The sequence below is a fragment of the Melopsittacus undulatus genome, chromosome 2, assembly GCF_012275295.1.
Source record: "Melopsittacus undulatus isolate bMelUnd1 chromosome 2, bMelUnd1.mat.Z, whole genome shotgun sequence".
Classification (NCBI taxonomy): domain Eukaryota; kingdom Metazoa; phylum Chordata; class Aves; order Psittaciformes; family Psittaculidae; genus Melopsittacus; species Melopsittacus undulatus.
The window spans coordinates 79,074,122-79,102,005 of record NC_047528.1 but is presented as its reverse complement, the minus strand read 5'-3'; the positions used below and the strand labels follow the sequence as shown (position 1 = coordinate 79,102,005).

The 27,884-nt window shown below is 37.0% G+C and overlaps 1 protein-coding gene across 4 annotated transcripts in view; it reads right to left on the bottom strand.

Moving 5' to 3' along the window:
* Positions 1-27,884, bottom strand: part of CNKSR2 (connector enhancer of kinase suppressor of Ras 2) — a 214,287-nt gene that overhangs the window by 64,993 nt on the left and 121,410 nt on the right. For 2 of the 4 annotated variants that reach the window (XM_034074520.1, XM_034074522.1), the window contains 4 exons: positions 25,217-25,350; positions 21,676-21,887; positions 18,206-18,295; positions 16,355-16,569 (listed from right to left, as the gene is read on the bottom strand). In XM_034074520.1, the coding sequence (XP_033930411.1) occupies positions 16,355-16,569; positions 18,206-18,295; positions 21,676-21,887; positions 25,217-25,350 (651 nt within the window). The remainder of the gene's footprint in view (positions 1-16,354; positions 16,570-18,205; positions 18,296-21,675; positions 21,888-25,216; positions 25,351-27,884) is intronic. The other 2 variants (XM_034074521.1, XM_034074523.1) reach the window with 1 other exon arrangement.

Genomic DNA, 27,884 nt, shown 5'->3' with positions numbered 1-27,884 from the left:
CTTGTTGACTGGGTTTCAGAGACTGCTAGCAGAAAACTTATATGCAAAAAAATCTCATGCTTTGTATATCTGACTTGTCAGGTCATGCAGGGTGTTTTAAGAAATACTCCTGTTCCTGTAATCACAAACACTAAGATTATTCCAAATCCTACTCTATTCTCTTTTCTTCTTACATTTTGCTGAATCATTGGTAATTCTTTATTTACCTCTGGATTTTGAACTTCTCACATACATCCAATATTCTCTAATTTATCCATGGCTGTAAGTATTTAGTTGCCCCAAATCAGTACTAAGTGGTACTACAGTTGTGCATATAGTATTTTTAATTTGCTGCAAGAGCTCTAGTTTACATAATCCTTCCAAAAGCAGGGCTTCAGTCTGGACAGGTAAAATGCAAATACAGTAAAGGGATGGTGTATGTAAGAGACAATCTAATACAAAAGCATGACAGTAAATTTATGAAAGCAGATCCAGAAATATTTCCTATGCTGAAATCACAGGCTGATGACAAAACAGTCATCACATGTGAGCAATTCATAAATCCATGGTGAGTTTTAAGGAAAAGTGATTTAAAGACAAAGGATGACACAGTTGATTAAAAATGCCCTGAAACCTTCAGTCTTGCCTCCCAAAAGCAAAATTTATTGAATCAAGTCTTGATCTTTTGGTACACTGGTACCAGATACTTCTGCTCTCCCTGCACAGCTCTCTCTCCTCTTAAGCACACTCTATAACAAAAATACTAGACCTGGGTATTTACTAAGTTCTAGCCTAAAACACGTCATACAAATACACAGGATGAACATTATGTATGTACAGACTTTCAAAAGTTAGCTTTTGTAGTGCAAACAAAATAATGTCAACAACTAAGGCAGAGTCATTATACTAAATATCATGTGCATATTTCTCTTTTAAATGGCAGGTATGTCACAGAGAAGCATGAATCACTGGTTCTGCAAATGGGCTGGAAGAGGCACAGACATATTAACAGTCATTGCCAGAACAGATATCAGAGTTTATGGTTTGATATGTTATCCTACACACCATATTCCTCCTCCTCACTTAGTCTTGCTTTTTCAGAGCTGCAAAAAGATGTTTAAACACTAAGGCCAAATGAACCAGTATTTGCAAAATTAGGCAAAGCAATAGTTTCCTTGGCAGCAGCCAAAAAATCTATTTCAGGTGAGATAGTTTTCTACATTTACCTGATAACCAAAGGGCATGTTCCTATTCCTTCTCTCCTTTCCCACAGCAGCTTCATGAAAGGCTTCTAGAAATTACTAGATCTATATAGATCTAATATAGATCTATCTATAGATAGACGGCTATAACATCTATTATGCATGGTCACAGTTCTAACTGGGTTCCTGTATTTTTGGAGCTCTGACCATGAATTCCAAATACATGCATTTTGTCAGTGACCACAAGGATAAAAAGCCAGTATGTGTCTTTAGAGGAATATGCTAAAAGCTTTTTACTGTAAAAAATGTAGCCTGAGACCCTGAAGCTGCAAACTTTCTAGTTGCCTCTGCTGTAGGCAATTCCTGCATCACCTGTGCAGGCTGTTGTCCTTATTCCGTAGTCTACAAGGTCTGATACTGTCAAAGATGTCTAATCTTTTCATACAGCTGCTCCTATAGCTGTTTATCCAGGAAGAATATGCTAGCTAAGGACAGAACTATGGTTGTCTAAAATGCGACAGCAAGTACAGCTTTTCTGTTCAGAGATCCTTACTCATTCTCCCAAACCTTAACTTTTTCTTGTAATTTGGGGGGCAGGGTCTGTGGAAAATGTTGCACTAGATGGCTGCAAATTTGCAGTTGCCCAAGCTAATACAAATTATTTATGCAAAACTGTTAGCATATCACAAGCAAAACTTAGAAAAATAAGTATTTTTTAAATCTTCAGGTCATGTGAGGAAATAATACACAGTGGTCCTGCTTTCCACCACCACGGAAAGATTTTCCTTCTTAGCCATTAAGCCACAGGACTCTTTAATTGAAACATCAAAGCAGTAAAACTGGACAATATCAAATTTAAATGAGAGTTCTCATACTCCCCCAATGTCTTTTCAGCTAACAGAACCAAGGACTGCAGCACTGTCATAGCTGCCTGAAGTAAATGAGGATAAAAAAACTACACAAGTGCTGTTCATTAGATAATTTATTCTGAGATCATTCTTCTGCTCTATATCTACTTTGAAACCTGCAATTCTGGCACCTCCCACACTGTTTTTATTGACAGTAAGTCATCTGAGGGAGAAAGTTGGGCTTGAAAACTGTATGTATTCCTTAATGGGAAAAGTCCAAGACATATCAGTTGTTCCATCACTGTGTATGTTTCAACTTCATCTATTTAAGAGGGAAAAAGTAACTTAGCTGTCATATATTACAAAATAATATTTTACCCTTTTCTGATTTCTATCCCAGAAAAATTCCAATTTTCATCTCTTACTGAAGCAATTGGACCAGAGAACCACAAAATGGCTGAGGCAGGAAGGTACCTCTGGAGAGTGTCTTATCCAGTCTTGCTGCTCAAAGCAAGGTCAGCTAGAACAGGTTGCTCGGGGCTGTGTACAGTTGGCTTTTAGTATCTCTAAAGATGAAGACTCGACAAACTGCATAGGCAATCTGCTCCAGTTAAACCATCTTCATAGTAAAAGTAGATTTTTATTATGTTTACATGGAATTTCCTGAATTTCAATTTGTGCCCATTTGCTTTTGTCCTTTCACAAAGTATTACTGAGACTAGTCATCCCATATGCACTCCAGAAGCCTTGTGGAGTGCTAGCTCTCTGCTGTGTTGCTCCTACAGCAAATAGCAGTCCATCAAACAAACCTCTTTCAAATGACACAATATCCTCCAGGAAAAATCTGGTTTTGCTTAGAAAATTTCTGTCTGATTCACAGGAAATGTAGGTTTTCCTCTGTATATTTATCTACACATTATAAGACTATCCAAGCAGTTGTAAGAAACATTCTGCAGGTCACCTATGTTAGATTAGAGAAGTGGTCATTGGCACAGCATGCAACTGATCCTGAACCTTCGGGGGAGAAAACTATTGTAAAACACCACAGAAGTCAACCCCAGGGCATAAACAAAATTTTGCAACAGGTCCATGGTCTTTTTAGATGAAAAATCATTAGTTTAAATAAAGTTCCCTTGCCCCCCTACACCTACATGTTTGTTTATGATGAAAAGAGTACATGCACAGGTCCTTCTGTGGGAAAGTCGGCAACACTGCTGTCCCTCAGCATGATCTCTTTTGTATTGCTCAGCCTGACTGTGTAACAGAGAAAAGTACAGGGGATATAGGAGGTCTGTAATGAATGAGGGCAGAACTGAGAAACCAGATTTTTGCTTTAAGGAAGATATACTCTTGCAAGCTATTTTCTGTTAGGACTTGGCCATAGTATTATTTCAGTGAAATAAACAGAAAACTCATTTTGACTTTGAGCAGAGGAGAAGTTTCCATGAGGCAATGAGGGAAAGAACATTTGTACCTCAGCCATTATACATTCTGTTAAAATTCATACCAAACACTTCAATTACACCTATGAATTAAGGTAGAAAAAGAACAGTTAATTACCGGATAAAAGTCACATTACTTGCTGGAATTCAGTAAAATGGCCTCTAAGCATAGGATGAAACAGCGTTTCTCAGAAGATGGGGAAAGACAACACCAGGTTTTTTAATTCTGTGCTGGCTATGATGGCTTTATGGGTACAAATAATCTTACAAAATTAATTTTATACTTCATTCTAAAGTCAGAATTCTGTAGTGTTAGAAATATTATCTGCTTGGGTTAAGCAGAAAGCAAAGGGGCATACCTGAGAAATGAACAAAGAGCAGTTATCTCTATATGAAAAGTACAAGGGTTTTTTCCTCTACAGCAGCGTAGCAGAGAGGCTGACTCAGAGCTCAGGCGCTAAGCAACAAGCACTTCTTTCCAGTAAAATAGAAACACCTAATAAACCAACTCCTGTCCAGGAGCCACGCTGCTGCAAAGAGCCATTTTCTGCCCAGGTGCAGCCATACAATCTCACACATTACGTGTCAGCAATATGCTCAAGAGGCCACCACCGTGTCAACAGGAAAGAGGAATGGGGCAGGAACTCCTGCAGAGTCAAAACCACCACTTTGTAAAAATCACTTGCTCAGAAACAATTGTGATGCTTGTCAAAGCATTTTGATTAAATGGTACTCTTGTGCTCCTTTAATTCCAACATCTTTTTAACCACTCAGTACAAGTTTTTCAGAAGGCCAAATTTCATGACGCATGCCAGCCAGTGTCCTTGGTTTCACTGCTTTCATAGCCTAACACCTCCTACTTCCTTGTGCAGAAAGGAGTACAGAGAGGAGTCAGTTGAGAAGTCAGGAACCAGATCTAAGTTCTCAGAGACGCCACTCTCCATCATATTGCACTGATAACTCATACTGACTCCCCTCTGTACAATGCCTGACATACGCTTCTCTGCTACAATATGTTGTGCTTAATGTTTTCTTTATCAAAGGGTAATAACTGAGGAACTAGATCATGTATTCTACAGTAAAAAAACCCAAAGCAATAAATCTCTCAAATGTGCTATTGTGATTGTACCAGCTACAGGTAATATATCTTACTGGTGTACAAACAATGTTAATTCCTACAAACGCAGAAGTCATCTATCAGTTAATAAAAGCAGGATAGAACCCAGAATGATTCATTTAAATGGATAACAGAAAGAATACAGAATGGGGATGTGAAAGAATATTAGGAAATGGTATGAGCTGGGAGATTTATTAGTCTACAGATCTACATCTCTTGACAATGTAAAATTACACTTTCAAAGCATTATATCGTATACAGTAAGGAATAAATCTAGGCCGGCAGAGCTGGACTAGATGACCTTTACAGTAACTCTCTCAGTTTTAAAGAATTCCCTACCTTTGTCATTGAAAGAAATTGTATCAGGCCATTTTTTCCCTCAAGGTTGGATGCAAAAGAAGATAATAGGGAAAGCTGAAAATAAAAATTTTCCACAAAAACCTCCAACTGTGCTTCATGATGACCCATAAACCAATATCACCTCGTACCTGGAGCATTTTGTTTTGCTGCAATAGTTAACTCTGGATTCCAATAAAAATGACATAGTATATAGAAATACATGCAAAATCTCCCACATTCAATACCTTCAAATTTTATTCTGGCAACTGCTTTCCCAGTAAGAGAAAAATCATGGCATTAACTGCTTCTTTCAAGGAGAAGCAGTGCAGATGTGAAAATGTTCTCTCATCTGTGACAGGAATAATATTCCTCATGAAGAATGCATGTATTATTCCATATAATTAAAAGAACTTAGTACTCCCTCCTAGAGAGACAAAATATTATTATTTCACAAAATAAGTGCTTAACCAGAACACAAGTATAAAAGCCACATATGGACATCCGGTCTCTTCCGTTTTGAGTTTAAAGGACTGAGAGTCTAGAACTGGCAAAATAAATGTGAGATTACTGAGGCACTTTCACCAGATGATTTTAGCTAAACAGCAATGGAACAACAGAAACTATGCCTTAAATCCAAATAAGCTGCTATCCTCTCAGGTGCTGCTGCTGATCTCTGTTTTACTGCTCACCTCCAACTTTTTCCCATGAGGACAGCCAAGCAATGCAGCAGGTTGGGTGGGAATTCATGCAGTTTCCATCTCAGGTTTACACCTTACTGGGCAAAGCTCTGAGAAGCCTCATCTGACCTTAGAGCTAACCTTGCTTTGTGCCAGACCAGAGCAGAGACCTTCAGAGGTTCCTCCCAGCCTGAATTATCCTATGTACATTATGCTGGTTTCTGAGATATTTGGATTTATTTATTTATTTATTTTTTTTTTAGAAAATTCATTAGGATTGATGCCATTCTCTTGCTGGCAGGCTAATTACAACTTTGTTCTCTTTCCTCTCCCCTGTCCACCATTTTTAATGGCATTATAACAACTGACCATCCATTCATGCAGTTTACCACCTTATACTGTTCCTATCATTAGCAACAGCAGTTCATACCATTGTATGAATGTGGAGTTTAATATGTATCTGAATAGGATTAATGAAGGTGATTAACTCCAACAGTAGAGGAGTAGACCCAGGATGTCTTTCTATTCCTCCATGTTGATTGCACTAATCTAAAAACAATACAATGCCATCTTCCATTAGCAAGGAATTTATATGAGGTTTCTGTCTTGCCTTTTCTCTCAGAAATGTAGAAGCTTTATTTAGGACAATATTTTTAGAAACCCTTTTATCTACCTTTTAGCACATCGATCTTATGGCTATCCTAATCACTTCCAATTCACAGAATCACAGAATCATAGAATGCTTTGGGTTGGAAAGGACCTTAAGATCACCTAATTCCAGCCCCCCTGCCATGGGCAGGGATACCTCCACCAGACCAAGTTGCTCCAAACCCCATCCAACCTGGCCTTGAACACTGCCAGGGATGGGGCATCCACAGCGTCTCTGGGCACCCCGTACCAGTGCCTCACCACCCCTACAGCAAAGAACTTCTTCATAAGATCTAATCTCAATCTCCTCTCTTTCCGTTTAGAGCCATTACCCCTTGTCCTACCACTACAGGCCCTTGTAAAAAGTCCACTTCCATATTTCTGGTAGGCCCCCTTTAGGCACTGGAAGGTTACTATCAGATCTCTCAAGAGCCTTCTCTTCCCCAGGCTTGTTTGTTTTATATGCCACACAGTTCACTTATGCCCTAGATGAAGTTCCTATACCAATTCTAGCAACAAAGTTATTAATTTTATTACTTATTTTGTTCTTGTTACATTTATAAAGGGCTGCCATTTGAAGGAAGGAATACATACAGTATCATTTATATGGGGTTTTTTTAAGTGAAGAAGCTGGCCAAGGCCTGGAATTACTACTTCAGCTTCAGAAGATGCTGCTGAATCAGATACTTCAAACCATGAGTCTCTAGTTGAAAGAAACCCAGTGCAAGCAGTGTGTAGGCATTCAAAGCTGCCTACAGGCAATGGGACATGAATGTTTCAGACTCACAAAGGCACTAGTGAGAATTTTCCATTCTATTTCTTACTCTTACCTGTATTCCCCTTATGGATTTTTTAAATTATTGTTCTTTCCAACTGTCTCTCAGAGCAAAAGGCCTTCTATATCTGAACTACACTAGAGGAAGCTGACAAGAGAAATGGATGTGTTAGGTGCTAATGATGCCTTCATAGTGGAATTCAGTGTTCTACTCCACACTGCATTATATGAAACATTTTACCAGCCCTTTTGCCTCTGTATAGACTTTGAGTCTTTAAAAAGAATTCCAAATGAGCTTATTCTATAACTTCATAAGCCTATTCAGCTCTGATTCTCTGCAGATCAGTGAGCTCCTTCCATTTCCACATGTAGACCAAGATACTGTCACAGCCTTGTTACATGCTCATGGATGGGAAAATGGACAACAAGTTGCTGAAGTTTTAGAACAGGGCAGAATGCTCTCTTACATTCCCATCAGGCTAGAAAACCTAAGGTGAGACATGATCAGTGCAATATACAGAAGGATGTAAATGTCATAAATGCTCCAGTCATCTCCAGCAAGTGATTTCTTAACGTTTAGTTTTCACCAGAGCCAACCTACACTGAATCTTCATAAACGTACAAGTCCTGGAGAAGAAGTTAGGATATCACAGTAGTTTGGACTATTAGCCTTGTTCTACTGAGGCACTCATGAGCCTGCTCGGAGTCCAACCTCAAAAGGGCAGACATCATGAAAAATTACATTTTTTTTTACCCATGAAATTTCCACAGTCTGTGCCACTTTCAGTTGAGGTTTCTGGTTTTGTACCTTTACAGTGGAAGCTATTACATGCACAATTGTATTTAGACTGTAAAGGGCTAACTTGCAACAAAGCAGCAGAGAAATGAGCTTTTTAATCCTTTCTTACTGTGGTAATGAAGAGACTAAAATTTTTCACAATTATAAAACATTTCAAAAACTCTCCATGATGTTCACTTAATTTCTGGACAGTTATTTGATATCCACTGCAGTTTCTTAGCTGTGAATACAAAAATCCTTTTCAACTTTAACACAAAAATCTTTTTTAAATCAACTATTTCTTACAAGTACATTTTCAAGAAGTTTAAAATTTCCTTTGCGGACAATTGATGCTTGTAAGTCTGAAGTCATTCTGCAAGCTTAAGTATTATTTTAATACAAATATATAGAGATGAAAGACCATAGAAAAGAAGCAATATTAATTCCAATGTTAACAAAAATTATGGAATACTTATGGAAAATATTTTTTTCAATATATATATATGCACTTAGGTTCAACTGGATTTTGATATCAATCACTAGACTTTTATTTTATAATAATAACAAGTCTAACTATAGACATTTGTGAAAACAGGGAGGAGAAAAAGGAAAAGGAAGCTTTGACATTTAAATACTGCCATAGTTGGACTTCAAATGTTTTGCAGAAGAAAATGTACCAACTCCATCTGCTGTAATGGTACAATGACATTCTAGATTTCAGACACCTACTTAAAATCTGTTCAGGCTGATTTTCAAGTTTTCTTTCCAGAAATTAATTTTTTTGTTTAATTACAAATATCCATAACAAAAATTTCACCAAACTGAAATTCTTTAAATACTGCAATGCTTACAATTGTAATAAAATGCTAGTTTTTCAGTGGGGTAGTTCTATTTTTTTTTTCTTTTTTGTTAATAGTTTTTCAGGATATAGTGCCTAGTAGATGCCATTTCTTTTCATAAGATTCTTACAATAAATTGATTGGTAGATTGTGCACAGGTTTATTAGGAAACTAATATGCCTATGTTCTGAATTTTTTTTAAATGCTAGTTACTGAGTACTACAATGAAAAAAATTATAAATACATGTGTATTCAAGAATTTTCATAAAAAATGTAGATACTTTATGTTTCAGCCTTTTTGCAAAAAAGGGTAAGAAGAATAAGAGAAAAATCAACCATTCAAGTAGGGTTAGACTAAAGTTTTCAAATTCAGAAGATGTAGGTAAATCCTTCTTTGTATTGAGAATACCTATATGTATAAATTTTGAATCAAACTTTTGAAAAGAACTTTTTCCTATGTTTTTCTCTGGAGGGGTTGGTGGGTAGCAAAAAATATTTGAAAAAATGCATCATTTAAGCAGAAAAGTTTGGGGGTTTTTTTGGTTGGTTTTTTTTTTAAAGTTACTGTCTCCTTTCCAATTTATCTTACTGGCTAAAAACTGATTTTTGCAATGGGTTTTGCATAAGCAAATCTTAGAATCACAACCCCACAGAACACCAGGCTCTTGAGGAAGGGACCTCAAGGATCATCAGGTCCCACCATTCTAGGCATGCAAGATCTAGAATAGATGTCTCAGCACACTGTCCACCTGAATCTTAAAGATGTCCAGTGCTGGGGAATCTATGACTTCCCTGAGGAGATCATCTTTGCTTAAATATGTTCAACAAGATCACTGTTGCAGCTGAACTTTTCATGCCCAGACTGATGCAGACCAAACAGCTCTTCTGAGCAAATGCACTGAGATGAACCACTACAGAAACCTCATGAGGACTGGCAAAGAGAAATAACTGAAATCATAACCTTGGCCAAATCATAGAATCATAGAATAGTTAGGGTTGGAAAGGACCTTAAGATCATCTAGTTCCCTCATCGTCATCTCAGTGTCCTCACTAGAAGAAAGTAGTAGAAAGGAAAGTGCTTGGCTCTCTGTAGCTGCTCATTGCAGCAAGTGCTGAAATTAATTATGTAAGTCAAGAGTAACTGAGCTGCACTCCAACCACATGGATAGTTACAGATTGCTAAACAGGATGAAAGTAATTTTGTCAAAAGTGCACCAATATAATTGAATATTCAGCAAAAGCCCCCCAACTAATGGCTTCTTTTTTTTTTTTTTTTTTAATTCTTCCATTATTTAACATAAAACTGGAACATTAAAGGCAGTGCATATGTACATATCTACATATGTAGATTCAGCAAAATCCCTATGGAACAAACCCTTTGTTTCTTTCCTGCATCTGTTCCTGAGACACCTGTTCCAGATACATGAACTTTAAATGATACATCTTGCTAATAAATATGCTTTTTTTTTTTCCAAATACAATTAAAATGGCTAAGAAAACTACTCCAATTAAACAATTTTAAACGGGTTATCAGCAAAGTAAGTATCTGTTACTTCTTTGTCACTTTTCCTATCACAAGCAAGTCATTAAGAATCACCAAATATGAACATGTGAGCATACACTGGAAAAGGCAAACAGATGAGGCAGAAAGGGAGAAGAAGCAAAGTCAGTAATAGAACTTCACTTGTATAGGTTTGGAAAGAGTATGTAAGCAAGGTTACTATTCCTTGTATAACTACCATATACAACAGGCTGCAACCTTTTCTTCGCATAGTAATTCTGTTTCTAGACTAAGGGAAGGTTGCATTGATCCAGATAGGAGCTGATTATTATTAACCTGATATAGAACTTCTTTTGACTCATGATACTATCTCCCCTCTAAATAACCACATTATTTTCCTACAATGAAAACAAACCACAATGTACCAAGGAAACTTCTATACAGAATAACATAATGAACCTAAAAACCTATAATCATGTGTCAGAGCTTTCATTTCTTGTGCCCCAAAGGTTCAAGACAATTTTAACTGCACCATTTTATATCTACAGTAATAGATCACATTGAACACCTGCTTGCACACTAGATTAGCAACACCTCAAACAATGTACCTTGGCTTAATAAAAACATTAACACTCTGTGTTGGCATTTCTTGTGCAATACTGAGGAAAAAAAATAGAATGCAAAAACAACAACTTGGCTTGAAGTCAGCATAGGCTGGAAACACTTTCTGGAATGGGAAGCAAAATAAATCAAAGTGGCGAAGAGACTTTGTATGTGACGATTAAAAAAATGTGATAAGTGGATACAAGAGATAATTACTTCACAGATATAAAACAAATTAGCTTTTCGCTTGCTATTATATCAGCTATCCCATCAGTTATCTTCAGTGGACACAAGTAAACGCTATTTACCCTTCAAGGCCATAGCAGAAATGCTACATTGACCACACAGTCTTGATTGTAGTGGCAGGTCAATGATACAAGACAAAATTGTTAGAACCTGTGGTTTTATGCAAATTTACTATAATGATGATCAGGAAAATTCTAGACTGCCACATTCTTGTGATCACTTCAGCATATAACAATTCAAATCTGCTGACGTTTTTCAAAATAACTTTAGGCAAATAAACAACCACCATGTACTGCTGAATTGCCATGGTCATTTTTTAATCCCATCTACTTTGTTTACAGGATAAAAACATACCATTTTTGTTTTGTAACTCATTAACTCATTTAATTCATCAGTGTAGATTTTGATCAAAGATTTTTCTTTTCTAAAAAGCCAGATATAAAAGGAGTTGAAGTCAGCATAATTGCAAAAGCTGCTTTTCTACAGAAAACCTTCACAGTAAAAAGGGAATCAACCTGCACACATCAATGGCTGCAAAATTCAAAATGAAAGAGTAATTGAAATTGTAAGGGGAATGCATCCTTAAATTAGTGCAATGCATTCTTAGTCCAAAATTACTTAACATTGATATCAATGGAGTAAAAAAGAGAATGAAAACATCACTGAATAAAGGTAACACAGAATCAAAGACCAGTGAAGGGCATGAGACCTGAATGCTGAGTGAGCAGCATGGCTTCTATTCTAGGGAATTCAGAAAAAAAAAGAAAAAAAAAGAGAAAATTAAAGAAATTATATACGTGTTCTTTGGGTTTTTTTGTTGGTTTTGTTTGTTGGTTTGTTTTTTTTCTTTTTAATTTCACAGAATATGCATATTAAAGAGAGAATTTCAAAACAAAGATTTCGGTAGTTCCATACCATAGCAGACCCTGGATTCCTGGAGCTTCAGTACTTCATGTGATGGACTTGGGAATCACATGGGCCCAATTTGAGGGCCCAGAGCTCTTACTCTTTGCTATTTTGTACTTAGGTTTGCTTTAGAGACCTAGATTATTTAGCAAGCATACCCCTGAAGTCATAGGTTTCAACACGGTCAATCATACAGAGTGTTAAATATTTAAGAAAAAAGAATGCCAGATATAAATTATAAGACTGGGGCAATACCAGTCTGGCAAATCACTGATTTGGAAAAATGGCATTACAGAAAAAATAAACCCAAACCTAAGTAATGAACATACCCTCACTTCAAGTCTGTGGTTAAATTGGGTAAACAGTCCTTTAAATATTTAATGAGGGGTAGCAAACAGGAATAGAAAGGTTATTATTACTTTCCAAACAGCTCCTGGAAATTTATGTCCTGTTCTGGCATACATAGTTTAGGGAGGACACTTAGGATATTTCGAATACTTCAGGATTAAATACAAGGAGTTGAAAGAATTATGAGAATGATGAAAGGATAAAAAAAATACACTCTCTGATGGCAAACCCAGGATGCTTATTCCATTTGTTTTAAGCAAGATAAGGCTACAAAGTGATTTGATTATAACCTGTAGATTCCTATATTGTGAAATAAGATTTGTTTTATAAAAAAAAGTCCTTTAAATCTAGAGGATAAAAGTCCATTTGCAACTAAAGTAGGATGTGGAGGTCAGGTAAACACTGGCTAACAGGTGAAAAGGGTTAATAACAAAAGCAACCAGAGACTGGAACAACTTAGGAAGCCTGGTGGAGTACTCCCTAGTACTGAGAACTAACACAAACAACTGAGGCACTATAGGTACAAGTTCAACTACAGCCATTTGGTAAGAGATGCACTTCAGGAAAATCTACTAGCATGTGGTATGAAGTGCAGCCAGGCACAGTATTGTCTTGTCATCTGATATTCTATTATGATGAAATCACTGACATCTTAAAATATCCTACAAAACAAAACCAAACAAAACCCTAATCAACCCATCCAATCTTTGTCACAAGTATTAGTGCAGGTTTTGGAATTACCACTATTCCTCTGCACTGAACTCAGGCTCATCCAGAGGCTCCCATTTCCAGATAATCCAAAGTGTGAAAACTAGGTAGCTGATGCTTCCAAAAAAAATATATTCTAATGGGACAGCCACTTCTTAGTGATCTTTAGGACACAATTTGAAGATAAAGTGCATTTGCATTGTCCTATTTGTTATCTACAGTTTAATAAAAAATGTATTGCAGTTAGAGACGAGTTTCATGTGTTTTATCTGTATTCATTCCCCTGTTCCTTATCTGCTCACTGCACTGTTTATTTAAGATTTTAAGAAAAGTTATGTCAAATTTATTGAAGAAAAACACTGACTCTGTTATGTGGCAAAGACTTATAGCTCCATCTGCAAATTAGACTAGGGTTTCATAAAGCAGCATGCTTGGGTACCATTGCCACAAAAAGGGAACTGCACGGTGGCAGCCAGGTGGCTTCCAGCAATAAAACCAGCAATATTCATCTGCAGGGGGCTGTAAATGCTTTGTGGAGAGCTCCTTCCCATTTCCCTGAAGAAAAATCAGTGGCTCAAACTTCCTCTTTCTGTTTATTTCATGCACTTTGCTTCAAAGCCAGTTAGCAGATCAATACATATTTGTATTCTGAAGAATTAATAACCTTTATATATTTTTATAAATAAATAAGCTCCCACTAAACTTCCAAGAAGATGCCAAAGATTTTATGGCATTTAAACTGGGCTTAAACCATAGAAAGAGACATTCTTTAACTGTAAAGATGCGCAAAAACAGATCAGCAGACACTGGTGGAACTTGTGGTGTTAGGAGTTCTGTTCATTTGTAGACAGGTATCTAAAGTACCTGAAAAATGTTGGTTGTCAATTCTAAGTTTGCTGTTGCTCATTGAATTCCACACTGGCATTTTTAAGAATCTTCCAGATCCTGTGTAATTTATTTTTGTACACATTTTGACAACACATAGTGAGTAATAGCAGGAACCAAACTAAAACAAAGATGGTACCTTCAAAAGAAAAAAAAAATCTCTCATTGCAAGTGTCAGGAATTTAATGTATACTAACAAAGAAATGTTATTGAGAGATGAGTGTTCTCTCAATACATGGGAAGTGTTGCAAATTTGTCACACTGTTCTTTACAGAGCTGAAAGTCCTCCATTGCACAAATAGCTTTTCTATTTTGTTATGTAAATATTTGATTTCAAGGGCTCTTGCACTGATTAGATTCTTTCTAGGAAAGACTGCAGACATTGCAAAGAGGACAGTTTGGGGACATTTGCAATCTCCTTGGTTTCATGTATTACAGAAACACTATACATTAGTTTGCTTTTGCAAATGCAAATCTCCTCACTATCAATTTTCCAACATAACAAAAAGAGCACAAAACAAAAGTTGGAAATAATAAAGTAAAAAAAAAATCATACATAAATTACTATATATGAAAAAGAAAGGGAATAGAAGCTCTTGAATCTGGGGACTTGATTTAATTAAAGTGTACCACAAACACTTACTTTTAATACTGAATGACATCTCTGAAATTTACCAGACTCAGCTATACATTGCAGCACACTGAGGAGCTTTAGAAGTGTGTTTGCCAAGCACTCAGATTGTGTAAAAAGATGTAAAGGCTCCATTAGTTTCAATTAATCTACATCAACTGTAATGTGATAACCCATAGTGATATTTTACAACAGGATACTAAGTTACTTTCTCTTAAACGTTCATTGAAGCTACACCTGCCAGTTTTTCACAGCAGACTTTCTGACAAGCCCACACTGCCATCTCCCTTAAACACTGGCAATTTGAAGTACATAATCTTTGTTAGTACATTATGATAATTACAGTTATTTCTACTGTTTTGCTGTAGTGTTACTGTATGTAGATTTCTCGACAATAAAATCTTATACTGAACTCCAAAATGTAAATACTTTCATGGGGTGAATGTGACATAATAGCTAAGATAGGTGGTGAACTTCTAGCTTCATCCTCTTGACACATTTAAAACTATCTTCCTTTCATGTCCTACTCAGCAGAACCCCTTCCTCCACATCTACTTGAGTTATTGACGGCTATATGTTATGAAGTTGCACACATCAGGACTCCCCTTACCTCAGAGGAAAACCAAACACCTCCTACAAGTTTTCCTGCCCTTATCAGGCCTTTCAAGTACCTGTAGTAGAGGGGTTGTCTGATCAGATTTAGCATATTTCAGTGACACAGATGCTGGAAAGAAGCTTTCTAGTCAGTCTGGAAACTGCTGCTTCTTCCCTTTTCAACAGTAGCAAGTCAAGACAGAGGAACCACACTCCATTTCAAACATGACATCTTCTAGTTAAGGAACATGACATCTAGTTAAGAACACGACATCTAGTCCCATCCAGAAGCACCTTGACATGCTTGTGAGGTGGGCTGATGCCAGCCTCATGAAGTTTAAACATGACAAGTGCAAGGTCCTGCACCTGGGTCAGAGCAATCCCAGGTACAGCTACAGTTTGGGCAGAGAAGAGATTCAGAGCAGCCCTGCGGAGAAGGACTTGGGGGCGTTGGTCAATGAGAAAATGAACATGAGCCAGCTTCAGTGTGTGCTTGCAGCCCAGAAAGCCAACCATATCCTGGGCTGCATCAAAAGAAGCATGACCAGCAGGTCGAAGGAGGTGATCCTGCCCCTCTACTCTGCTCTTGTGAGACCTCACTTGGAGTATTGTGTGCAGTCCTGGTGTCCTCAACATGAAAAAGACATGGAACTGTTGGAACAAGTCCAGAGGGCCATGAGGATGATCGGGGACTGGAGAACCTCCTGTATGAAGACAGGCTGAAAAAGTTGGGGCTGTTCAGCCTGAAGAATAGAAGGCTGTGTGGAGATGACATAGCAGCTGTCCAGTATCTGAAGGGGGCCTACAGGGATGCTGGTAAGGGACTCTTCATTAGGGACTGTAGTGACAGGGCAAGGGGTAATGGGTTGAAACTTAAACAGCAGAGGTTTAGGTTGGATATAAGGAAGAAATACTTTACTGTTAGGGTGGTGAGGCACTGGAATGGGCTGCCCAGGGAAGTTGTGAATGCTCCATCCCTGGCAGTGTTCAAGGCCAGGTTGGACAGAGCCTTGGGTGACATAGTTTAGCGTGAGGTGTCCTTGCCCATGGCAGGGCGGGCTGGAACTAGATGATCATAAAGTCCTTTCCAACCCTAATTATTCTATCAGTCTATGAAAAAGACTGGTGCCCATACCACATTTGTAACAGGAAAATAAAGAATACTAAAGTATTGCTTTGAAATCTAGTTATTGTCCAAAGAACACGAATCTGTGCAACAAACAGATGTTTCAACACCACGATAAAAACAAGAGAGAGCACTGACTTTGTTAATGTTATTCTTACTTACATGGTACAAAGCAGTTTCTGGTCCAGGTGTGCCCATGACTTCTTGTCTCAATGCATCCATTTGTAAACTAGGCAACAGTGAGTAATGACTTGGACTACTACTCTTGTCTCCCTTCTTTTTGGACTTTTTCCCAGTATCTTTTTTGCTATTCCTCTGAAACATGTAGTCTTCTTGACCTATTTTCTCATTGCTCATATAGCGAAGCAATGAATTTTCTGTTGAAAGAAAAATAATGCAAAATATCATTGTGAATTGTTGTATGTATGCTAATCCTACTTTAAAAATACATAATATTCTTGCTAAGTTCTATTGACAGGTTTAGCTCTTCCAGACTATTTCATTAACAAAACCCATTTACTTCATTTGTCTGTATATAATAAGAAAGCAACCTTTTGGTAGGGAAAATTCATCATTCTTCTAGTTTTTTGGTATCTTTGCAAATAAAAGAAATGGAATATGAAAGAAACCCCACATCTATAAATTTCATCTTGGAGTGTTCAAAAAATGAGCAATGATACACTTATGATCATAATATCTGTAATCACTCTTTGAAACAAGATTCTATTGAATACAAATGACTATGGTGCCATACATTTAAAAGTAATTTGCTTTGAACATTCATTTGAGATCATTCACCATATCATCCATACTTTCCCTGAATACTCTTCCAGTATCTACCATCGTGTAGCTCAGGGACATCCTGAGCCAGAAGCAATGTTTGTGAATTTAGGAAACCTCAGAAGATTTGTCTTTCATGAAGTTGTCTGGTCTTTCTTTGTATTAAACGTGAACTTTTCGCATCCACAACCTCCTGTGGCAAGAGATTCCTTAGCCTGAATCCAAAGTGCACACAGAGCTAGCTTTTTCTTTTTAACCAGCACTCGGTAAAGACATTTGATGCCTCTTGGGTCTTGTTTCAGGAAAAATAGACAAACCTATTACCTTACTTCCCTCCACACAAGATTTTTATAAATTTTAATTTTTTAATTTTGTCCTGGCTAAATTCTCCCAAACTGATAATGGCCAGCCTACTGAATTGACCCCACTCCATAAATCTGATCATTTTTGTTATCTCCTAAACTTTCTTCAATTCTACTCTATTTTTCTGAAGAGATGAAGAGACCGGAACTGCACACACACCCAGCATGAGCAAGAACTTACACAGTAGCTTAAGAAAATGTCTTAATTTGTCTTGTATTCTTTTCCTAGTAATTCCTAACAGATTTTCTTTTTTTTTCTCTTTTTTCTCCTTACAGGACATTTTGTTAATATTTTTATAGAAATGTCAATTATTACTGTAACATTTCATTTCTGGGAGATAATAGCTACCTCAGAGGTTATCATTTTGAATGCAAAGTTACATATCTGAGCCTCACAAACCAGAATTTTGAAGAACTTATCCTTGATGATTTTGAGATGAATCTAGAATCGCTCTAGAATGTTTTTGATGCAAAAAAAAAAGAACTTATGGAGACAGAGAAGTGTGAGATATAACTCTCATTTAAGCATAACAATATTTATCAGTAATAACCATACATTTGTCTGCTAGCATTACAAAATTAAGGCCACTTTCAAAATGGATTGGATAATACAGCTAAATCAATTAAATGCCAATATAGAGCTAAAGGAAACTGCAGGCTTTGCAGTCATGATTTTCTTTAGCCTGGCTGAGCAACCTCCTCAATCCTAGTAGAGGCTCTACAAAAAATTAAGTATACATAATGAAAGAACCCCAAACAGGTTCACAAAAATATGTACCTAAGCAAGCAGCAAAATGAGGTTGAAATATATAGGTTAAAGCATGATAAAACCCATAATGCCTTGTACAAGATGTGTGTTCAGATCACTTACCTCTCCTACTCTCTCTTTTTATTTTATTGGGGTCTTCATAATCCCCCACCCAGTTATATTCTACTGGCATAGAAATAGGCCTTAGTTTCCCTGGAAACAGAGGAAAAAATTGAGATCATGCACCATACGGCAGCATTAAGCTAACATTCTTTAGGAGAAGGAACAAATGCGCTAATCTGCTATTCTGCAGGGTTGCTTACGAAAGAGGAGCTGGCACTGCCTCTGAATAAGAGGTTAAGGTAGAAGTTCTGTTGCTTTACCAGGCAAGAAGCAGCTAAGTGTTTAATGGATTTTTTTTTAAGCTTAGAGAATAAAACCAGTGGCCTACAAATTCACTGGCAAACTGACAACTGAGACTGAAAAATGCATTCAAGTTACTTTAGTTTTCACTGAACAATATCTATTTATTATTCTGGAAGCCCCTGGCACACACATGAAGAGAACTGTTTTAAAGCATGTGAATTGTTAGTAAGAGAAACGTGTCCACGTCACTAAAGTACCTTCAAAATAGCATCTTTGCTGTGGGCTTAAAAGATCCATCAGCAACTGAGTAAAAAAGGAAGCAGAAAACCTCTATGTGTAATTTCTTTTGTAGGATTTCATCCACAGAAAGCAAAGTAAATTACTGTTGGTAAATTCATTTTGGTTTCAGACAGCAAGAGACAGGAAAGCTGAAGACTCTTGTATGTTTAAAATTTTTATTTGGAAGCTCCTGAATTGATTTTGCAAGATTATGTGCACTATGATTTCTGCTTAAGGATTCCACAAATATAGTTGGAAATTCAGTGAAAGTGTGGTATGCAACTTAGTGGGGTTACTTAAAGTGGTCTGAAGTTTTTAGCAAGTTAATTAGTATATTGAAAGGAATCATAAGAGTAGCATAGCATATGGTACAGTATCTGGCAGACTTTAAACAAAATGTTTTCACAACAAGGTCAGCCTTTGCTCTTTTTTGAATCAATCTACTGATAACAAAACTGAAAAGTGGGAAAATGATTTGTTTTTAAAAGTAGCAGAGATTAAAGTAAAAAATTAAAAGTCTTGTTAATCATTTTAGTAGAAATCCCCTACATAAAAGTGATCGATCTTATTCCACATTTTTGAGGTAAATCCATGATACACTGAAACAGAATACAAATTTTCAAACATGTCTGTCAAACTGTTGAAGTATGGCAGTCACAGGAAATACACTGATACCCTGCAGGCAGCACAATGCTAAAAGGTTGTATTGTCTTTTAAAATAATTGACAAAAAAGTTGTACATTCTGTACAGACCACAGCATCAGGTCACAAATACATCATTGTTCAGGAAATACAATATATATATTTAACTTTTTATTTATAATTTATTTTACTATTTATGGACACACATATAAGCCTGATTGAAGCAGTGAGATTTAGAGCACACAGTTAAGAAGTAATTTCCTGACTGGGGATGTATTTGGCTCATGTTTACTTCATCAGAAGTAACTTTCCAAGATTACTTTTTCTAGAAATACAACGTTCTCTTCTTTGTGAGGCTGAGCTCAAAGTTTCTTACTGAAAGGACCTGCACACTTAAAAAGGTACAAATGCTATAAAATCATGTGAAATCTGATTGTTACCAAAAGCTAAAGTCAAAACAAATTTTCTACAAAATCTCTAGCTGTTCAAAGTGCATGTTTTTTTTTGTAGCTGGCAGTAAATCTGAAATGAGTATGTTTGTTTATTTCCTTAAACTCAAGTTTCATTCACCTGCTACCTCTGCTCATCTCCCTCTTCTTAACCTCCATGGATTCCCTAAATCTGTTTTCCTGGGTGACAACACTCAGGAAAATTTCTTCCTTTGGATGTGAACAAAAGCTTTCTGAGGCAACAATTATACAACAGCTGGAATTATAGCAACAATTATACAACATGAAAGAAAAATCCTTCTGCCAACACTGTCAAAAAATGTCAAAAGATTCCAATAAATTATGGAGAGTCCTATTAACCTCTCACAAAGGAGAAATAATTAAAAAAAAATTAACACCACTACAAAATTAATGAGTATGTGTTGAAAATAATTACCTCTTTAGGCCTTGGAACTCTGTTTGACCTTCTTTAATGGGTCACCATAAGCCATAAGAGCTTTATTGTCATTTTCCACATTTCTGTGAAATCCTAAAGTCATGCCTAGCCGCAAATCTTATGCTAACAAATGCCATGTGGGAAATTTCAGTGCTGAAATTACAATTTTTAGAAAACACACTTAAATGAAAGTGGACTCGATGGTGTGAATTCGTTAAAAAAGAAGTGAGATCAAAAGTGAAAGGCTGTACAAAAAATGTGTTAAATAATGACTGATTTTCAGTGCAGTCTTTCATCCATGTATTTATAACCCTTTCTGCTAATAGAAGAAAAGGCTAAAAGAGCTAACCTGTAACAGAATAATGTATTCAGTAGTCCTTGAAGAAGCAATGTGTTCTTTTCACTCTAGACTATCAGTATTAAAATTTAACATCTGGAACAGACAGCACATCTCTCTTAATGAAACTGACTGCATCCACCAATTGTAGGAGTTGAAAAACTGGAATAATAAAATTGACATATCCACTTTGAAAACTTAGGAGTTATTTTGTACTCAATGGGCATGGTCAGAAGGCACCTGAAACCCTTTTGAAATCAAAAGGATACTGAGGATTTGCAGCAGGATTGTGTAGTTGTGTAGAAAGGGTGCATTTTATGCAAATGTATCCTTTAATGTTGTTTGAGCACATTGCTCTAGGCCCTGAGGATACTTTACACAGCTCTAGCTCCATTTATATGAAGGTTCCCAAGTGAATTTGCTTGGCTGCATGATGTACTAAATCTATACTTTCTCATAAATTAAGCCTATTTTCTTCTCAAAAGGATATGATGTCAGGATTACTGTAACAACTCCAACATACAGCTTGTATTTCAATTTAAAAATCGAAATAACATAGCATGAAGGGTGAAAAAATATTCAAGTGTGTGCTCAGCTAAATACCACAGTAGCCAAAATATCTTTTTTAAACATGAGATTTCATCTTCAATTTCTTTTATATTCTAACAACTCTGTGAGTGCACAATTTTATACTTGGCAACAAAAAAACAATTCTCCCAGTACAAAGTTGAAACAACTTACAGTACTAGCTAAAGAAAGACTTCCAACAGATTCAAAGGGAAAATACCCTGGATGATTAAGGTCTGAGGATTAGAACTCTCACCAGAATTTGCATGAGTTCTCACCCTAAATAAGTCAAAATTCAAAAGTGGAAGTAGCATGAATGCACATTTATGTTTCCCTATCATAGCAAGCAATTAATTTTTTCTTGCACCCAATAAGCTTGTAGCTGAATCTGGACTAAAGTGGTACAGAATTGTTAGCAAAATCACTGAAAAGATTTTCATTCTTAAAAACAGAAGCAGATGCACAAAAATCCTAAAGTCAATAAATGGTGATTATCTTTATTAGATCAATGCCATACCATATGTTGGTGTGCTCTCTCTCCTTCCAGGACCACTTGTTCTTCCTTTCTCATATTCATAGCAGTATAGCACTGCATCTTCTTCAACCACATTAAAGCGTTTCCGATATTCCTGGTCAAGAAATGAGTTTGGAGATTCGGATCCTGTATGAACCGGCTTGCCCACTATATGTCTGCCAACATCATCACATGGGAGATTTCCCTTTTCATCCCTTTAATAAACAAGAGAGATTTTTAATGCATTGGGAAAAGACACTTCTTTTTTTTTTTCCTATGAATATTTCAACAAACTGTTAATATGTCAATATTTAATACAAGCAGGAAACAGGTATCATCAACCAGGACAACATGCAAACTACTAAAGGCATCAAATAATAGAGCAGGCTGTGCCTGGGATAGGAGCACTCTCCTTGCATTAGATGAAGCAGGGCTCAGTGAACCCACTGGTAAGACTGTGCCTGGAGATGGCTGCAATAGACCTAATCAGACAGTAATTTCTGGGCAGCAAAATGGATGAGAGGCAGCCGAAATAGAAGTCGTAGTCTCATGCCCTTGTTGGGCATGAGGCCTTATTGGGCTTCTTCCCCTCTGGACTGCCATGTAAGTTCCAAGCTGGTTGCATGCTGACCCAGATTTCCCTGAGCTCCCTGAGGCTCCATCTAAGGATGAAGCAAAGCCTCTTCATGGGATCCAGGCAGCTCCGGAGGATGAGGAAGAGCTCTCCTGCCTTGGCTGCAATAGCACAGCACCACATCTCACCAGTGACCAGTTTACCAGGCTGCTTTCCCAGGGTAGGGATGGTGTTGGTTTAGCAAGGGGCTGATGCAGCCCCACTGGGGTTGTGAGACCATCTCCCGTCACGGAAAGACTTTCTGTGGTGACAGTGCTGGGGGATCCTGGCAGGCAACATGATAGAGACTGACATAAACAAGCCAGATGTCAATTGATGCTACAGCTACCATCAAGGGCTGGAACAAGGAATTCTCTGTGACAAGGAGGGCAGCCTGAGTGGGAGGGATCTTTTATGGTGAGCATGGAGGCAAGTGCAGAGCCACCAGGCAAACACCCTTTGCCACAGCCCTCTGGAGATGAGGGCTTCAATTCTCACTCCTGAATGTATCCAACAACTTTGAGCAGGCACTAACTTATGACTAGCACTTGTAAGTAACTGGCACACAGAAACTCTCATTCCCTCTTTGTCATGCCATGCTTCTGCTGTTATGTCATCAGCTGTACTGTGGATATAGTCACCTAGGCAGCATGGCTTCAGGCTTTTACAATTTACAATAAGGTATCAAGCCTTTTACTCCATTCCAGTAACAAAAGCAGGGTTTGTTTGGTTGCTTGGGTTTTTTGTTTGGGTTTTTTTTTTTGCCTTTGGAAAAGCAACAACAAACTGAGAAACAGATGCTAAATAGTTTGATAATACTCAATATCAAGACATGCCTAAATATAGTTAATCATGGACAAAATAAACTGATGAAATGCCAAAACAGTTTATTCAGAAACACTGTACACTGTGTGACAGGTTTGTGAAATGAAGTATATTTCATCAGGATTAAACTGATAAAAAAAAATCAAATGTACAAAGCTTAATCTCTCTGTAAGATTACAGCTTGTACTAATATGCATTAGAAGATTTAATCAGAGTTGGTCTAAGGTAGTTCATTACAATCATAATGTAAGAAATGTTATTTATAAATAATCAAAATGTATTTTGAAGACCTCAGTTTCTAGAGCAGAACTTTGAAAATGCTGAGCAACTAAAAATATTCACTAAAAATACACAAAAAAGAGAATATATTTCTTACCAAATTAAATTATTTTTGTGGTGGTAAACATGATCAGTAGCAGTACGAAGGCACTATTTCTTTTGAGATAGTTTCAGTTTCAGGATTAACAGGTCTTTACCATACAACTACTGCACTGAATGAGAAACCTAAGCCTATGTTTTGGTTGGGGTTTCTTTTTCCAGCTTTTTTCAATAATGGGTTAGAATAAAATAGTTGATTTTTTTTTTCTGTGGATTGTCTGTAAAAAGTCCTCAAAATATTTACATAGGCACAGCAAAATACTCTTATCAGAGAGATGAAAAGCACGTTCAATTTCTATGAACAATTTGAGTGTCATGCCTGACAATGTTTTTATTTAATTAGAAGTAAAAAAATTAGGGAACTAGACTATGTATTGTTTGTCTCTTTGTCACATTAAGAGAGATACTAGAGTAATTGTGTCAACAAGTTCAGCTGTGTTAGATGTGTCATATTTGAAATAAAATGGCAATTTTTTTCCCCAAGAAATAAAATCAAGCCAGGTAAAGATGAGGCAGTGATGAGGAAGAAATGGTTTCACAAAAGGCTTCTGACAACATCTATGTCATGAAATGAATTTCACTCTTCTGCCCTGCAAGGTTTTTTTTATCTCTGAAGAGTAAGAATTTATTATGGAACCACAACTTCTCCTCCCTACTAGGCAGTTTAATTTGCCGTATACCTCACTCCTGGATAACCCCCAGGAAAGTCTTGTCAGTATCAGCTCATACATCTTTTTAATTGGCTAGAAGAGTTACTGATAAGAGAGTCTAAGAAAAACTCAGCTACAAGGAACTCAGCTACAAGAAAGGATATGCTGCCCTACAACCCTTCCAAGAAAGTTAACTAAAAGAAAAGCCAGAAGTAAATTGAAAATACATTGACTGGACATATGATAGCCTGTGTCTAGAATACGGAAGCTTTAAAAATACTGATTTCTCTAAAACATGTTCCTAGACCTCTGTGTAGCTACTTCCATATTATTTAGAAGCCATAATTCTCTAAAAGTTTTAGAAAAGCAACATCTGTGTACCTTATGGGCTTATACTGAATCATTTGAGGTCATGTGAGGGTAGGGTGAAGAACCTGAAGGAGGATCTGCTGATTTTCTGGCTTAGCAAGCCCAGAGACCTGCGTAAGATGAAAATACCCATGCCAGGCAGCAGGTCAGAGTAGCAGATATATTTATAGGGAACACCACCATCACTGCAGAACCTTGCAGAGTAGCAACACTAAAACACAATCCTGAAATTTGCTCTAACAAATTAACTACACCTAGAAAAGAAAACACTATAGCAGAACAGTGCTGCACTTGAAGTTGCAAGTTTCTTGCTTTTAGCTCACCCTCCCTTGTTGCATCATGGTCATTAGGAGAGGGGAGAGATAGGAACTCTACCCCTAATTTATAGATTCAGGCTTTCAGATAATTTTTGCTCTTCCAAAATATGATGACACTGTTATGGACAACAGATTAGCCAATATTTGAGAAAACAGGGTACAGAGCCTTTTTTTTTTTTTCTAAAGACTATTGTCTGTTTTGCAAGCAAGACACTGATTCACACCGACACACACACAAAACATGCCTACTCTTAATAACCAGTTCACCTGCAAAATGAAGTATTATCAGCCTAATCCTGCAAGGCAGGCTTATGAACAGGTAGGAACAGAATGGTCAGTTACTTTACAAATAGTTTCTTACATTGAATTATACCTGAAGTGATCTTGTTTACCTTGGAACATAGGGTTCTGTTGGAGGTGGGGGTATGTAGAGATCCTGAAGGGCAGAGCTATCTCTTTTTGTGGGCGTGCTGATAGTGCTGGATGGTGTAGCAACACTGCTTGTAGGACTTCTAGGAATAAGAGGCTGGTTCAAAAGAGAGAAATAATCAAGATTATCCTTATATATAATACATTTTTATTTGCAAAAGTTATAAACATTCTATAGTTCAGAAAGTTAAAGAAGTAATGGTTTTAATATTTTGTGTCCTTTTAAACTGACTGAAAAAACACTCATGCTAAGGAGACAGATCTATGAATGGCCATGTATTGCGCTTATAAAATTGACGCCTCTGATTACATCTCTGTTGCACAGCAAGATTATTGCCAATGCCCATAAAAATAGTAAACAGTAGAGCCATTGGTAAAATTTTAATTAGTAAATAACATCCAGCAAATCCCTTAATTAAACTAATATTGTAAAGAAAAAGTCTAGTGTTTACAGTAAAAGGTGCGTAAGTAGGCATTAAATTGAATGTCGTCTCTGCCATCTGCTCTACAGCTTAAGAATTAACTGTAAGAGCTTCAGTTTATGTCTGCAGATGCTGTAAAATCAGGTACTGTATCCTTAGAGCACACATGCTATGAGACAGAATAAACTGGAGATTGTTATTCTTATTTACTCCCCTGGGCACATGCCTTACAAAGTAACATTTACTCACAGGTAAATAAACTGTACACCCCTTGCAGAATAATCATGCATTCTGGCTATCATTCCTGTTAATCACATATCTCATTAAATACACCATAATAACAGGGACACCATCTCTCTCATAATCAGACGTCCCTTTTTACTCCTCAACTTCAGTATCTTGGCTAGTTGAATAACAACCAGCCACTTGAAGTCTTTACTAAATCACTGTAGGGCTAGAAACTACAGAAAGATTTTCTAATAAGTCTCTATACAGATGCAGAAAAAGGAAATTAGAAGAAAACTTTGATTGCTTTGGTCTACTTAATAACGTCTGCCTAATGACAAAAGCCTTATGTTGCTTGGCTTCTGCGATAGCTATACTCAAGCAGAAGAAAAAAATGGCAAAACAGCAGGTACAACAGGATCTTTATATACCATAAAAATAATATAATATTAAACAAATGCTGAGTTTTGCTTTGAAAGAGTTCTTTCCCCTCCACCTTCTCAGAATTGAACTTAACGAAAGAGGTGTTGGGATTAAAGAGAGTTCACCATACCTGTAACTTCTGACCTGAATAACTACTGGAGGACATAAACATTTCTCCTTGTATTGATGACACAGGAGCTTTAAATACTGACTGAACAGGTGTGTAGAAACATCCTTCTATCAGCACTATTAAGAATGCTTTATAACAGACCAATAGGGCATTTCTGTGCTGACTAGTCAGTTATCATTTTCTAGGTGTTAATCTTGACACTGTAGCATTATACCTATACTGGCATATAGCATTGTACTATGTATGCACATGCATTATATGTAGCATTATACTATACTGCAGAAAAACCCAAAAGTTCAACAGTAGGAATTTTTTCATAATGTTGGCCTTTTATCACTTTTAAGCTAGTGATGAGCCATTCAGCAAAGCCCCCACCATTGCATTACTTTTTATTCAACCTGCATGTAAGAATAATGCATGCCACTTCATCCTTTAGCCAATTACTGCCTTGTTCTAGGAACAGAGCTGTGTCAGATTCTACTTATCTCAAACATAATAAAATGTATGCTTAAAATTTTCATATTAAAGCTTTGCAAGACTGTCTTTAGAGCAATACAAACTGACACAAGTTTTCTTTTTTTGAATGTTAGGAGACCATCTACTGTAAACAATGATGCTGCTAAATTCTTTCCTTGCTCGTGAATGTGAGTATTCTGTAGCCAGACCACTGAAAGACAGCCACTATTTACAGGAAGAGAGGGAGAAAGACATACACACACAACCAGACAGGTAAAAGACTTCACAACCACTAAAAACAAGAGACAGAAGTCTGCAAAAATAAGGACAAAGCTGGGGACAAAGCTGGGTAAAAATAAAATAAGTTTAAAAAATTATTTCAGAAAACCAAAAATTTAATCCTTTAAATTTTAATTTAATGTGACACTGTAGCCACAGACATCTTTGAACCACCTGCTAATACAATACCGGTTATTTCCTTTCTGATACCTTGCATTTCTCTGACAAGTACACTTTTGGGGCTTGCTAGGTAGCCTGTAGAATTAATTGTCATTTTAAGCAAAAAAAAAAAAAAATTGTGACCTAGACCCTGTTTACACTTGTTAAGCTGAGGCTGTTGTTGTTCATGGCTCATACTGGCAGAGACATCGAGAGGAAGGCAAGCTGTGTAGGTGGATTTGCGCTTATCCACTTTGAGGAAGAAGACAGCCCTTTACCTGCATGAAAGGTAGATAAAAGGAAAGGGGGGGACCAGAGACTAGACCTGTGGCAATCAATCAGTTTATGGTGTATGTCACACGAGGAAAATTATGGTCAACATGACAGAGATCTGGACTTACAATAGTTTCATGAGACTCTAGTGGTCCTGACCAGCTTCTGGAATGCTAGAGGATACAGGTAAAGAATTTCCCTTATATTACAGACTAGGACTAACTATTTAAATTGATTGGACTCAATGAACTTAAAGGTGAGTGC